General features: G+C 43.4%; 1 protein-coding gene across 1 annotated transcript; it reads left to right on the forward strand.

The window, feature by feature from the left end:
• The first annotated feature begins 800 nt into the window (after positions 1-800).
• On the forward strand, positions 801-15,763 carry PDYN (prodynorphin). Its single transcript, XM_036748417.1, has 3 exons — positions 801-1,598; positions 12,019-12,163; positions 12,985-15,763. The coding sequence occupies exons 1-3, from the start codon at positions 1,591-1,593 to the stop codon at positions 13,636-13,638; spliced, it is 807 nt and encodes a 268-aa protein (XP_036604312.1). The 5' UTR covers positions 801-1,590; the 3' UTR covers positions 13,639-15,763.
• The last annotated feature ends 279 nt before the right edge of the window (positions 15,764-16,042 follow it).

The raw sequence follows: 16,042 nt of genomic DNA on the forward strand, positions 1-16,042 counted from the left end.
GGTTAGACTAAGTAGTCTCAAGCCACCTTTCCACTCTGAGATCCTGTAATTCTGTGGAAAGTCAGTCGTAGTTCAATGGAAAGTGATTCTATCATATATAGCCTATTACTGCTTACAAAGAACTTTCTTCTTTATATCCTTGTGAGGTAGAAGAATTATTATTGCTGTTTTACAGATATGGAAACTGAGGGTCAAGAGAAGTGAAATCATCCAGCTACTTGAACTCGAGTCAGGGTGTGGCTTTTGTTTTGTTTTTAATAGTGCCATGCTGAAGCTTCTGTTTGGATGCTTTCGATGGTCTCTTAAGGGATGTTTTATGATCTCACCTTTTATTGCTTTCTTTGCAGATGAGAAGCACATCCCTTTCCAAGACTGAAGACCACCTAACAGCAGCTAGGAGATAGCTTAGGCCCTGAAGGAGCAGTGTCCGAGCTAGAATAGAGGACAGAGTACTGGGAGTCAAAAAACATGGCTTCAAGTCCCAGCTTTGACAGTAACTAACCTCATGATCAAATAATTTCCTGTCTCTAAGCCTCAGTTTCCTCATCTGTAAAATGGAGATGGTCTTCCTTACTCTGCCTCCTTCACAGCATTGCTGTGAGGGAAATGCTTCAGAGACTATGAAATATTAGAGTAACGTGCGCAGTTTAGGTGGGTGCACAGGCAATGTGAATAAATGAGATGGGTATGTCCTTTTAGCCACAGAGTAGGTGCAGAGGCATGCTATTATCAGTCCATATTTTGAGGGGGATTCAAACATTCAGTGCTGTATTTTCGGCTTTATCCATTTTGTTTTGCAGCCAGGGGAGACTAAACAGTCGGTTCCAGGCGGCTTGGAAATCATCATGTTTCTATGAGTGTTGGTGTGCCTGGCACGGTCTCGCAGTCTCGTTCCTTCGGAGCCTGCTAGCAGGGTCTGGCAAACGCACAGGCACACACATGAATGTGCTCACATGTGAGCACCTACACATGCAGCTGTACATGAGCACACAGTCCATTCACCCCCTCTATATGTGGATATACATGTATGAAGTAGCACACACATGTATGCTCATCAAAAGCTGGAGTGCCTGGGTTTCAAGTGGCATGTTTCTTCTCTGACATGATTGCCTCTGTTCCTCTTCCCCCCAAGTCCCTCCTCACTCCCCCACATCCCTGCCCTGAGCAGATGCCTACTGTGAAGTGTTCCAGGGGGTTCCAGTTGAAGGACTGGGGAATGCTGGAGTTCTGTGCACGGAGGTGTCGAGAGGTCTGTGTGCATCTGATTATTGTGAGCTGTCTTCCCCTATTGGCTCTGAAGAGCCTATGCTGAGCTGGGTCTGCATGACAGGGGGAGGCTCCGTGTCAATAAAAAGAGGGGGAAACAGGCATCAGAACTCCAGTTCTGAGGAGGACTGCGCTGTCCGTTCGCAGCCCCTGTTGCTGCTTCAGTGAGGAAGGCTGCTCAGGAAGGACAGGTCCTTCCCCCTGATCCCAGGGACAAGACCATACTGAGCCTGGCAAGAAACCTGCTGGATTGGACTGGCCTGTGGCATCAGAGAGCACACCTTCTGTGGGAAGGTGAGAAGCTTTTCAGGGACTAAGAGACACATGCACAGGTAAAATTTCAGCATGGGCAGGAGGGTGGGGGGCATGGAATTTTTTTTGATTTGTGCCTGGGTAGCTTAGTGAGGTTGGAAACCAGTGGGAGTGACCCTCTGAAAATTTCACACTGGGGGCTCATTAGTAGTTCCAAGGATGATTTATTGAGTATCTGTTCCCCGGGATTTCCCTGTAGCTACCATTCCTGTTTGAAATAAGTGCATCCTCTATACGTGGAGTTGGTAACTCAGCTGTGCTGCCAACTACACTTTGTGGATGACAAGCCCGGTGCTCTCTCAGCCTTATGGTTTCTGGGATAAGACTGGTGCCCTCTCAGTTTTTGGGTACAGTCAGCTAGCTCATTTTCTATCCACCTTGTGCCATACTCACCAAGCTCATGCTCTCTCCCCTGGCCAAACAGAACGGAATGCTTGGAGCAGATAAGCACAGCTCAGATGTCCATGGTACTTTATCATCTATACCAAGCTTTCCTAGTGATATACTTTGGAAGTAGGGAGTGAAAGTATTATTCTCCCCATTTCTAGGTTAGAAAACTGAACCCAGAGAAGGGAACCAACTTCCCCAAGACCACACAGCTGGTCAGTGGCAGAACTGAGGCTCAGAGTTCTCTTGACTTCAAGTCTGGGGACCTCTTTGGAGCTTCAGAGAATCAGGATACTTTATAAAAAAAAGGTTTGTGATCTTTCCTGGAGTTTAGACAGTGGGACTTGGGGCATTAATAAGGTCCAGGAAGTCACCAATTGCCATGTTTCTAAATGTACAACCAGTGCCAACCTTTTTACTTGTCCCCCAGTCATTTTTAATTACTGACAGTAGTATTTGTTTCAGTGCCTTGATTGTGGGTAATTTTGCAAAGTATGAAGCCTTTGTCTTTTTCTCAGAGGAGAAGGGAGAACAGATTCTAAAAGCAAGCATATTTGGAAATCATCCCCTTGTCTTCTCTTCAGTAGTACTTGTTTTGATGAAAGCTGTAGAGTAACACGGACGAGTGACAGAGACAAGTTGGGGAGAGGGGAGGGAGAGAGTGGCAAAGCCTCCTGCCTGAATAAAAAAACAAAACAGACATATATTTTTTTAAGTATACAGGATTCCAAACTTTTTCTAAGAAGAAAAGTTGAAAAGACACTGAAGGGAAGGTTATGTCTAGCCAGAAAATACTGGGCAGCATTGAGTGTTGGAAAGAAGAGAGGATTAGAAGCTAGGAGAACAAGGTTCTAGTCCCAGCTTTGCCATAAAGTAACTGTGTAATCTGGAGTAGAATCACTAAGAATTAAAAATACAGTAAAATATACTTAACACGCAAGTTCTACTGGTGGTGGGAAGAGCCTTGTACTAGGAATCAGGAGGGTACATTCCCGTCTCTGCCACAGACTTAGTGTATTGCCATTTGGACAAATCACTTCGTTTTCTCCAACTACAAAAGGAGGGAATTGGAGTAGAGGACGTCTCAGATTCCTTCCAGCTCTGACATTTTGTGGTCTTTGTTCCAGCCCTAAAATTCTATTACTGTGACTTGTTCTTCTCTGAGCCTCAGTTTCCTCGTCTGTAAGATGATGTGAGTTGGGCTAGATTAGCTCTCTAGCCCCTTTTAGCTCTACCAGGCTACGATTCTAAAGGTAAATCCAGCCGCCTTTTCCTTTCTATAGCGTCTTTTATCAACAGTCTCCTAGCACTTTACAAATATTCCTTAATCACGTTCCTCTCCTAAAATATGTGCAGCAGGGTAACAGATCTGATTTCAACACCCCTCCCACAGACAGAAAGCCTTCATTCCTCAGTGTGCCTTTCATAGATTGATAAAACATATGCTTCTTTGTATTTCCAGTCTGACAGGGACTCCTCTAAGTGTCATTGTTATGTGTATCAGAATATCAATTTGCTTCTTTTCTTCCACTCCGTTCCCTCTTCCTCTCATTTCTCCCTCTTAATTTTCTACTTGCTTCTCCTCCCCTTGCCTTTTGGTTCTATTTCTGTAGGTCATTTATCTCCAAGCACTCAGTGCAGATAAAGCCTGCGTAGGGTAGTCGGTACAGCAGCGGGTGAGTTACGTTTGTGGGGGAGGCTTTTGCCTGCTTGGTGACAGGTGATCAGGAGCCCACTGTTTTGCCCCCTGTGAGCTAGGGGTGCACTAGATGGTACGCAAATCCTGTGTCTTCTACAGAGGGTGTGGGTGTGAAGGGTTATACTAGTTCTTCTGAATGTTCCATGTAATTGATGATTTTTTTTTTACTGATTTAGTAAATTATTTGACCATCTGCAATCACAGAATGCCAGAGCTTGGGGAGACCTCAGAACACAAAATATGGTTGTGAGCAGGAAAAGAATGTAGAGTATATTAGATGAGATGAAACTTAGCTTGTCAGGGCTGAGAGAGATCTTAGAATATGCAACATAGAAGAAAGCTGGGAGGGAGCTTAGAACATAGAATATAAGATTTAGGAGCTGGGGAGAACTGTGAGTCATAGAATGTTAGAACCCAAGAGCTTTAAGTGACAGTTTCACAGTTCTGAAGTTAAAACAGACCTTACAGACCACCTGGTCCAAGCCCTCCCTAAACCCCAACTAAAGCATCCTTGACATCGGATGATCGAACCTCTGCTTCAAGGCCTCTAGCGATGGGCACCCTAGAATTTAGAACGTCATCACTGGGGACGACCCATTAGAGACCATATAGTCTGGAGGATCTTAGCCTTTTTTCTGTCGTGATCACCTTGGGCAGCCTGGGAAAGGCTTTGGACCCCCTCTCACAATTGTACTCCAATGCTAAATTTCAGTTAGAGGTTAGTGAAAAATAGGGATGTAATATATATTTTTCCCCATTCAAGTTCACAGATGCTCCGAAACAGAACAAAAACAACAACTAGAATTTAAATAGCGCTTGCTAGGGTCTTAGTACTAAGTGCTTTATAAACATTATCCCATTCGATCCCCACTAACAACCCTGGGAGGTAGGTGCTCTTATCATTCCCATTTTAAAGATGAGCTAACTGAGGCAAATCGAAGCTATGTGGTGGCCCAAGCTTCACGCGGCTAGTTAAGTATCTGCGGCCGGGTTTTATATCAGGTCCTCCTTACTCCAGGACCAGCAGTCTACCCGCTGCACCACATAGCTGCCTTGAGCGTCTCTGTTAGGACCCCTTGGTTAGGACTCTCTTTTTTTTTGTCATTGTTGTTGAGTCATTCCAATTGTGTCTGACTCTTCCTGACCCCATTTGGGGTTTTCCGGGCAAAGATGCTGGAGTCGTTCGCCCTTTCCTTCTCTAGCTCATTTGAGTCAAACAGGGTTAAATGCCTTGCCCGGGGTCACAGAGCTAGTAAGCGTCTGAGGCTGAATTTGAACATAGGAAAATGAGTTTTCCAGACTTCAGGCACAGCACTCTATTCACTGTACCACCTGCCTGCCTCGGACCTGTCTGTGGACCCCGTTAGTTAGGACTCTTTAATTAAATCCAACTCCACCATCTTACATCCAGAACAGTGGTGATCCCAAGTGTATTATTACCATGTTCAAGGTGATGCAGCTAGTAGGTTTTAAAGCCTAGACTCGGTGGCCCACAGGATTTAGAACTGGCAGAGACGTTAAAGGTCATCAGCTCCAAACTCCATTTTACCTGCAACAAAACTGAGGCCCAATGATTTGCTCAGGATGGGGCAGAGCTCTTTTAGCTGCCTGACAGCCGGATGATAAATATTCTCTGATATCTAGCAAATCTGCATGTGCTGTGGCCCCCTACTGCTCCTTCTTTTTTATCTCCACCCTGAAATAAATTCATTTTATCTTTTACCTTCAAGAACTTGGAACCCTTTTTGAATGTTGGTTATTGATTGTCCCAACCCCCAAGTCCCTGGGACTTTCCACCATGGCCATTGTATTTTATTAGATGTCTTAAATCATTTTGATAAAAATCAATATTTGGGAGACGATTTCAAGAAATGTCAGAGAAAATATAGAGAAGTAACCTGTTTCTCTCACCCATTTTCATCAATTCCTGTCACTTTGGGACATAAATGACACGTTCTTCATCGGAACTGACAAAGAGCTAAAAATATTTATTGAAATAGAAATCTCTGCCAGCAAGGCAGGGCACATTAGGCACTAAACATTGACTCAGTGACTTTAGGGAAGTGTGAGGCTGAGTCCTTTTAAGCCTAGTACTGATCAAAGACTCCTAACTTCACACAAATTGATTTACTGGGGAATGGAGTTAAATGGGCAGGTTCTATTTAGGACTCACGTTTCTGAAAGCTTCTGAATGTGCCCATCTGTTCTCTCCCTTGCACCAGCGTTGTTCTCCAGTTCTCTATAATCTCTGCTTTGCGTGAAACACAGGTGCTTTCCCTAGTCACTCTATGCAAAGAGATGCTGGGTATTTTTATCTAGGGTCTCAATAGCCCTTTGCATCTCAGCCAGTGAAAACACAAAGCAATTGAGTCCAACACATGTTCACTGAGCTTTTCTTATCAGCTTTAGGCTCTGGTCCTTTAACTAAGTAGGGTTGAAAGCTAGGAAAGTAATAAATGGAATAGTAAACTAGTACCAATGGAGAAAATGTTTATTTTTTTTTAATGGGCATTATGGAAACTTAACCTTCTCAAGCAACATATTTTCTATCTTATCCTTCCTTCCCCATTGATTTTGTCATTCTCCTGTCTCTTCTTTCCCGGTTTATTATCTCTCTTGATCACTTGTGCATGTCTTTGTTCCATTTTGTTTACTTCCTCCCTCCCTCCCTTCCCCCTTCCTTCTGCGTCATTCTCATTCTACAAGTTTCTTCTTCTGTATTGATTAACTCTCTTTTTCTCAGTATAATTATTGCTCAGATTGTTTCTCTGTTAGTCATTTCAATTGTACAGACATTTATTAAATACCTACTGTAGAATATATTATGGGCAGTGAAGTGGTACAGTGGATAGAGCACCAGGCCTGGAGTCAGGAAGACCTGAGTTCAAGTCTGACCTCAGACACTTACTAGCTATATGACCCTGGGCAAGTCGCTTAACCCTGTTTGTGTCAGTTTTCTCATCTGTCAAATGAGCTGGAGAAGGAAATGGCAAACCTCTTTGTCAAAAAAACCCCAACAAAACTGCAAATGGGGTCATGAAGAGTCAGACAGAACTGAAACAACTGAGTAACAAAAATAGTGCATAGAGCATAATAGGCAGCTTGCCTCAGATTTGGAAAGATTTGAGTTCAGGTCCCACCTCTGACATATATTGATTGCGTCACTGTGCCCCAGGCAACTCTCCAAAGCTATAAGTTGGAGGTATCAATATACATTGGTAGGGTAGTTTCCTTGCTTAGAGTTTCCTATACCCATGAAATCATCATTTAGCACCAAAAAAGACTTTAGAGGTCATCTAGTTTGACACTCTCACCTTGCAGCTAAAGAAACTGAGGCTAAGAGAGATAAGGTGCCTTGGCCAGATTCACAGAGGTAGGAAATCATGGAGCTAGGATTCAAACCTGGGTCCTCAGATTCCAAATTCTATGATTTTGCTGCTATCTCCCATGACTCACCCGGCCTACTCTTCACTCACCAGTTTTCCCTCACCCTCTCTTCACTGACCTAAACCGGAACATGCCCGATTTAGCTGTCCCCCTTGGAAAAGGGTTTATTTTTAAATGAGTTTCAATTCGTCATGCAGCGATACTGACCTCCGCTCTGTTGCTCCGTTGTTCTTTCCTCTGGATATGAGCCTGAAATGAAGTTGTGGCTGACCTCTGCCAGGCAGGGCCTTGAGCCCTTTGTTTGCTAAATGATCTGCGCTTTTGCCTCTCAATACAGATGGCAAATCCTACTTCATCAGGTTTTCATGACTGCTGAGGGCACTAATAGTTCCGTTGTTTCCCATTGACCTCCTTGGCCCACTATGAACACAGAGAGCTACAACGCCTGGTCCTGTGAGTGGTATGAAGGGTGGGGAATTTGTTTTGTCTTAGTGGAGATGAGCCTGAGAGTAATTAGCTTATCATTTTAGCATCATTTCATAGAGTAGCATTATTGGAACAGCATCATTCAGTGGAGAGAGTCTTGGACTGGGATTCAATTCATTTACATCCACTAGCAGCCGCCATGTGCCAGGCACTGTGCTGGGGACAGGGAATATAGAAACAAGAATTCAAGAGACCTTGCCATCAAGGAGCTTACATGGGTGAGGGCAAGGTTGGGAGGGAACAGCATATACTTAGAGAAATTAATAAGTAAACAAACAAATAAATGCACAATATGTGTATTGTGTGTATATGTAGGTATATATATGATATATACATGTAGGATAAATAAATAAATATATGCATATATGATAAATACCCAATCATTTCAGAGCAAGAGAGAGAACTTAAAACTGGAAGACCTACACAGGGAGCAGCACATGGTCTGAGACTTGAAGGCAACTAGGGCTTCCTAGAAGCCAGGAGCCAAAAGCAGTGAGGGGAAACTATATCCTGTCTGTGGCTTGCTTGTTCATAGTCGTTTGCATGTCTTCTCCCCATTAGACCATGAACTCCTCAAGGACAAGGACTGTCACATGCCTTTCTTTATATCTCCATCCTTAACACAGTGCCTTGGTACATAGTAGTGTTTAATAAGTGCCTATTGAATGGTAGACAGAGGGAAATTTCACCCTGATGTCAGGAAAATCGTCCCAATAACTTTCCAGCAGTGGACTGGGCTTCCTTGGGAGGCAGTGGATTCCCCCTTATTGCAATTTTTGTCCTCTAAAAGAGGGTAGATGAATACTTCTCAGGTAAGTTATAACAGAGATTGTGCGTATGTATATGTTGTGCGGAGGCGGGGGCGGGGTTGCATTAGATGGCTGTGAGGTCCCTTCCAGCTCTAAAACCCTGCAGTCCTGTGGGCCCAGAACAGAAAAGTAACCCATCCCTGATAGATGTGGTAATGCCCATCTCATAGGACTGCTGTGAGGCTTCAGTGAGATGGTCTATAGAAAGCATTAGAAAAAATGTAATTTATTATTATCAAGTCAACGATATATTCTTGATGTCTCACAATAATTCTAAAAAGCACTGGGCTTAGAGTCAAGTGACTTCAGTCCATATCATGGTCATAGATTTAGAGGCAGACAAGATCTTAGATGCTTCCCAGTCCAATCCCCTCATGAGGAAATTGAGGCCTAGAGAGGTTAAATGTCAAGCCGAGGGTCAAGTGTCTGAGGCAGGATTTGAACCTGGGTCTTCCTGACTCTAGATCCAGTGTCCTAACTACTATACATTCTTCCTCTAAGTCCTTGAAATACTAAACCAAGTAAAGGTGAAATATTTCTTCCTTCAGTGACTCCTCCCTTTCCCTCCAACTTACCTGGGACTAATTTCAGCCTTAGATGGGCAAATAAGGGAATCTGGAGCAGGTAGGAGAGACCTCTTCCATCCTGGAATCCTGGGTCAATCATCCTTCCCTCCAAACTTGCACAACTTAGTCAAGTGATAGTATTAGGGGAAAGCCTGTCCTCAGGCAGGTTTTCAGCCTGGCTTCTAGCTTACCCTCAAGCTATTCCACCTGCCACATGAGATTTCCGGAGTATTGGTCTAGCTCTATCCAATAAAAAATAGGAGTATAGATTTAGAACCATAAGGGGCCCTAGAAATCGCTTAGCTTAGAGATCTGAACATTTTTAATGTCATAGATCCCACTGGAAATCTTTCTGGTGAAGCCCATGGACCCCCATCTCAGGCTAATTGTTTTAAATAGATACAACAGCACATATAGGATTACAAAGAAAATTAATTATATTGAAATAATCATGAAAATGTTGGTTTTTTTTAAAGTTCATAGACCCCAGGTTAAGAACCCATGACCTAGTCCAACCCCTTCATTTTACCTACAAAGTGGCAGAGCTGGGGTTTGAATCCAGGGCTGCTGACTGATAATGAATTGTTTTAAAAAGAAGCTGCCTCTTTACAATGAGATTTTTTTGGATGGGAAATATGTGCATATGTCAAATGTATGTGTGCATGTATGCTTATATGTCCATGCATGTGTTATGTGCACATGTATGTGTATGCATCTATACATCACCTTAATGTATACGTAGGGTGTGTGTATACGAGTATTTCTATATGCCCTGCATGTACACTATATACACACAATGCAATACATATGTACATGTACATGCATATATCTTTTATGTGTAATAGATATGCACATTTGTGTATATACAGGTTCTCCTCAGAACTTAAAACTACATTAAGACTTTTGGGATATCCTGTGCTTGTGCGTGTTTATTTTGGTTTAAAGTATTAGATGCAATATTATTAATTTATATGTAATATGCAGTGTATAATAATATTCATTTGTTAGATTTTGTGAATATATATACACACATACATATGTGTGTGGGTGTTTTTGTGTGTATGTTGTACATGCATGTGCACACACATACACACACACTTCTCTTTTGAAGAAATTCCATTGTGGGGGGACAGCTTCTTTTTAAATGAATTTGGTATTACTCAGAAGTCCTAGGTTCAAATCCTGGCCCTGCCACTTATTACCTATATTACCTTAGGAAGGTCACTCCAACTCTTTACACTTCAGTTTCTCTTTCCAGACAGTGAAGAGGATGAACTAGGTCATGGGGCTTAAACCTGGGGTCTGTGAACTTTAAAAAAAATGGTTTTTTAATAGGGTATCTCAAAAGTCTTAGTGCAGCCTTAGACTTTAATTGGCTTAAACCTGCACTAAGACTTTTGGGACACCCTATATAGATATGTATATGATGAAAAATGTAGATTGCATACAGAATGATACGGATCATATTTGGAAGTAAAAGGGCAGACCAATACAGTAGTCATCCTCCACCTCGGATCTCTTCCTATGACTCACTGTATGGTATTCAGGGTGGCTCTGGACTCTTGAGGCTTCTGCCAGTAAAATGTAATCACTGGCCAGTCTTACCAAGCTTATTAAGTACAAACTGAGAGATGAACTGTGTATTTATTGCCCTGATAAATGTAGAGGGGGAGGGTCATTAAGAGCTTAGTCCCTGGGAAGTGAAATGATTACTTTTTGGCCACAGCAACTCATAAAAGTCATTTCCTAGGGCAAAGAGGTGATCCATAGAGGTGATCATCATGTTTCATAGCATACCTATTTTGTTTTGTAATAGATGCTTAGTCCAATCCACAGAAAAAGCCTGTGGACTGAGGGTGGCTAGTAGATGGACCTTATGTGATCTATCAACCCTCTCCTCCCAGAATGAGATCTTCATTTTCTCTTTCCTCTTAACTGTCTGCCCTGAAATAACTGTGCTGACTCTGAATTCCATTAATTCAAGGCCAGAAGGGAGCGGAACTCAGTGATTCTATTACTTGAACCCCTCAGTGGTACTACAGTAACAATAACTGAGTATTTCATCAAATGAAAATGTGTAAACATTTCAGAAAAACACCTTTAGTCTTCAGCCCTAGCTTTTCTCTTTATCTTCCTCCTATTCTTTCTTCCCTGTTTTTCTCCCCACTCTCTGGCTGAGTTCCAGTTCTTTCCTCCCCTCCCTTCCTATCTTCTTCTCTCCTCCCTTTTCTCCTTTCCTTTCCCTCTCCTCTTTCCTGTTTATCTTCCCTCCCCTTTTCTCTCCCATACTTTCTATTTTCTTTTACTTCTTCCTTCCCTCCCCTCCTTTCCCTTTCCTTGATTTATCTTGAAATGAACTTGAAGTAGCAAGTATTGCCGAGAATTCTGAGATGTCAATGGGAGAAACCCCATGCCCACTTGCTAAAAAATGGTCCAAGCTCAGAATTGGGGGTCATTTCATGGCTTAAAGTGAGGTTACAGTCTTTGAGCAGCAACCATGGAATCATTGACCATTAAAACTTGAAGGGACCATAGAAGTCATTTAACTCAACACCTTAATTTTATAGAGGAAAAAGCTGAGCAACAGAGAGGAAGTGCCTTGCCTAAGGTCATACAGAGAACAAGTGACAATGCAGAATCTAGAGCCCAGTACTAGTGACTTCTAGGCCATGACTCTTTCCATCGAATCATGCTATGCTGTGGTTTAATCTCAGGCAGGTCACTCACTCTCTCAGCCTCAGTTTCCCCATCTATAAAATGAAAGAATTGGACTAGATCCTTTCGTCTCTGAGAAGCCATGTTCTGTATCCTAAAGCCCCTCCCAGACTTAACATTCTGTGTTCAAAATTCCCTTCTAGCTCTGACAGTTCTAGATTTCTGTGATTCTAGAGTGGGGCTAGTGGGGATGAAGAAAAAAGAGTGAGTCTGAGAGAAGAAAAGGCAGGATCTGATGGCAGACTGGGTATAGATGAAGGGAGGCAAGGGCCAGAAGAACACAACAAAGTCCTGGGCACTGTTCAGATTTTCCACACACACCAGAGAACAGCTTTTGGTGCATCTGATGACCTTGCCTCTAGTCCCTGTGTTTCTCTTTCTCCCTCCGTAGGTGTTTCCAGAACAAAATGGAATGGCAGGTCTTGATTCTGATTCTTTGCCTCAGCACATTTCCCTCAGTCTCTGCTGATTGCCCAGCCCAGTGCTCCATGTGTGCGGTGCAAACTCAAAACCTGGACAAACCCATCAACCCACTGGTAGGTCCTGAGTATGTCCCTGCTATTCTAGGTATTGTCTGGGGCACAGATAATTGAACTGCTCTGAGGAAGCATGGGGGAAGGTCAGCATAAAAAGACCCAACCATCAAGTAATCAGATTGCTTTCATTTTGGGGGAGGGGGCAATTGGGGCTAAGTGACTTGCCCAGGGTCACACAGCTAGTAAGTGTCTGAGGCCAGATTTGGACTCAGGTCCTCTTCACACCAGGCAGGTGTTCTGTCCACTGCACCACCTAGCTGGCCCCAGATGACTTTCCATAGGTTTACTAGAGAATCATGGAATCATAGTATATTTGATGTGCATGGGACCTTAGGATATAGACTGTCACGGCCTTCTAGGAAATGTCACCGGGATCTTAGTCTACTTCCAACAGCAAAGGTTTTCCTTTCAAGAGATTAGGCAAGAAACGAATTTTCCGTCTCCAACTCCTTTTCTGCTTCTAGACCTACCATAACTTGAGTTTATCAATTTTATCTTGGCCCACTCCTCAATAGCATGGCATATGTTAAGATGATCACAAAGGTCCTTTCCGTCTGTCAATATGATGATTTCATTGGAGAGCTGAGAGCTAGCGTTTGAGTCTTCCCTCTGAGGTTATCTCATTTATCGTGTGTGTATGTGTGTGTACACACACATATCCTGTTTGTATATAGTAATTTGCGGGGTTTTCGCATTAGACGGGGCTCCTTGAGGACAAAGACTCTCCCCACCTTTCTTTGTATTTCCAGTGCCTGGCACTTAGTAGGTGCTTAATGAATGCTTTTTCACTGACTGTTGTCTTCTTGCTTGGTGTGCTGCAGACGTGTTTCCTGGAATGCCAGACCATCCTGACGTCTAACACGGAATGGGAGAAATGTGAGAGCTTTCTGTCGCTGTTCACTCCTTTTATGCTGGGCCTTCGTGGGAAAGGAGAGCTTGGAGGCATGTCAGAGGCCTCGGAAGAGCTCTATGGTGAGCAGGCTAAGCCCTACCCAGGGCTCACCAAGACCATGGAGAAGTTTGCCAATGTCCTCATGCAGGAGAATGCCCACGGAAGAGGCCCGAGCCACAGATACGGAGGACTCCTCCCCAAGCTCGGTGAACGGGCTGTATCCGAGATGATGGAAGACGCGCAGCAGTACCACAGAGCCTTGGAGACCGGAGAGCTGGGCTACCCTAGCGAGGACGCGGCAGCCTCTTGGGCAGGAACCCCAAAGGATGAGATGAAACGCTACGGGGGCTTCTTGCGCAAGTATCCCAAGAGGAGCTTCGAGGTGGCCGGGGCCGGCGACGGCGACGGCCAGGAGCAGGAAGACTTGCACAAGCGCTACGGAGGCTTCATGCGAAGAATCCGCCCCAAGCTCAAGTGGGACAATCAGAAGAGGTACGGAGGCTTCCTTCGGCGGCAGTTCAAGGTGGTGACACGATCCGAGGAAGACCCCAATGCCTACTCAGGGGAGCTCTCTGGCCTATAGAGCCTCTCCTCAGCCCTCAGCCGAAAAAAGCTTAGAGCTGATCTATTTCTTGTCTGGACTAATTACATCATACCTATACTCTGTGCTTGGCTGTGTATTTTATACTGAAGAAGATCCAAAGCCACTTCAGTGGTCCCCAGTTGGTCCAGGTCCAGGCAGTGTCTGTGTCTGAGTTCAGCAACAGGGAGAGAGGCATGTTGATTTCAATCTCATCTCTCATTCATTTCTGAATCTCACTGCAGTGGAAGGGAGATTTTTTATCCTCGTGGTATCAGAACAGACGGACAGATACACACATGCAAAATAAAAAACACCCAGAGATCCCCCAAATCAGTGGATTTTTATCTTTTTTCCCCCTCAGGAATACCTTACCTGTAAGGACCAATGTATCTTCCTCCCATACAAAGCCCATTAGCAGACACCTATGAATGTTAGTTAGTCTGTCTCTGGACTCCACCTCCTAACTGATTGGGCCAAAGAGTGTGTACTCCATTTCATGAGCCCCTGAGAAAGAGTTTTCAGGACCCAGCCTTTGTTGCCTCCAAATCCTTCTGGGAAGTGTAGTCCAATAGAAGAGTACTTGCCTACCCAGATACTCTATATTTCCTGAATTCCAGGTAACTAAAATGATTGAGTCCTCTAACAGATGTACTCTAAATACCCTCTAAAGAATGTGAGGGCCTGTGCAGTCCTCCACCATTTATCCATCTCCTCAACAAACATTTATTTGAGGCCTAACGTGTGCAGAGCCTGTTACGGGTGCTGGAACAAAGGCAAATTTAAATAAATTAATGTCCCTATACTCAAGGAGGCCTCACATTCATCAACATATGAATTCCTGCTCTATTTTTTGTTAATGCTCATCCCAAGACCTTTCCCTTAATTTATTCTCTAATAGGAAAAGAGTCTTGACATTCTTTGAACCTTGGATAGTTGGTTCTGTTTGGAAACACATCTTTGAATAATGATCTCCTTCTTTCCCCCTTCGCCAACCAATTAATAAGAGAAAAGGACCTTGGAGAAACTACAGTTTTTATTACCAATAATAATGTTGATTGAGGGGTTACTGAATGAATCAGGAACATGTGAAATATGCTTCCTTAAATATTTATGTAGAGTTGAATATGAATAGGGAATTTATGCTTGGATCAAGATCCATTCTGAGTTCCAAAACTTTAAGGGAAAGATTCAACAAACTTAAAATGCAAACCTGTTCCCTTGGCCCTCGTTAGCCTAATTAAAATGATCAGCATCCTTCTCCTACCCTAGATGAACTGTGGTGGATTCAGACTGATGAGGTGAGGAATGATCAGCCACTTGAGTCACCGTATCAGCTGCTGAGAGCCCACACCATATGGTCCACCATATGGGATTGGCTTGGACTGAGGCCGTCTAGAAGCAACAGATAGAGAATGAAAGGATGCCTTAATGACCACCCTTTCCAACCAGCATCTCAAAAACAAACAAATCTGGTGATGAAACAATTCAAAAGTCAAATCAGCTCCCTAGGTACTTCAGAATGATGGTAGTTGACCTTACAAAGCTGTAGCATTGGGAACCATAGGAGGCAGACTGAATCCTAGAATCTCAAGGAAGGAAGGGACCATGGAAGCCATCTAATCCACTTTCTTACCTGAAGCATAAACTCTCTCTTAGCATCTTCTATGAGTGGTCATCCAGCTTCCTCCTGAACACCTCTGCTGATAGGAAACTCACTATCTTCCAAAGTAATCCATTTCACCACTGGACAATTCTGAATGCTAGAAAATTCTTCCTGCTTTTAAACCCAACTTTGCCCTCTGATAACTTTCTCCCTCTTGGGCCCTAAAATTTCCTCTTGGGGCCAAGTAGAACAAATCAAATGCCTCTTCTTAATGATAGTCCTGCTCTCTGAGGGCCAATGATATGGGATTTTGATGTATTCTATAAATTGCAGCCTAGCACGAGTATTTATCCACAGCCATTAAGTCTATTGTGATGTTTCTAATGTACAGATTGTTTTGCTTCCTTTTTAAAAAAAATTCAGTTTACATGACTAAACTGGAGTTTGATCTGTCTGAAATGGACAGTGTCATGCCTCCCCTCTCTGTTCTTCTGTATTATAAATAAAATGAAGATGCTAATGATTCTGTCTGTGTCCCAGAGGCTCTGTTCACAAAGCTTTCTTTACTAGTAGCAATCTAGATATTTAGGATTTTGCTGTTACAGTAGATAATAGAATTATAGCTTTTAGAACTGCAAGAGGCCTTAAAGAACATCTAGTCTAATGCCCTCATTCTCACAGGTGACGGAACTGAGACCCAGGGTTAAGTGACCTGCCCACAACCACATAGCTAGTAAGTGTAAGAGGCAGGATTTGAACCAGGCCTTCTTAACTCCAAGGCATTCTATTCATGATTCCATG

Source organism: Trichosurus vulpecula, chromosome 3 (assembly GCF_011100635.1).
Source record: "Trichosurus vulpecula isolate mTriVul1 chromosome 3, mTriVul1.pri, whole genome shotgun sequence".
In the NCBI taxonomy this organism is placed as follows: Eukaryota; Metazoa; Chordata; class Mammalia; order Diprotodontia; family Phalangeridae; genus Trichosurus; species Trichosurus vulpecula.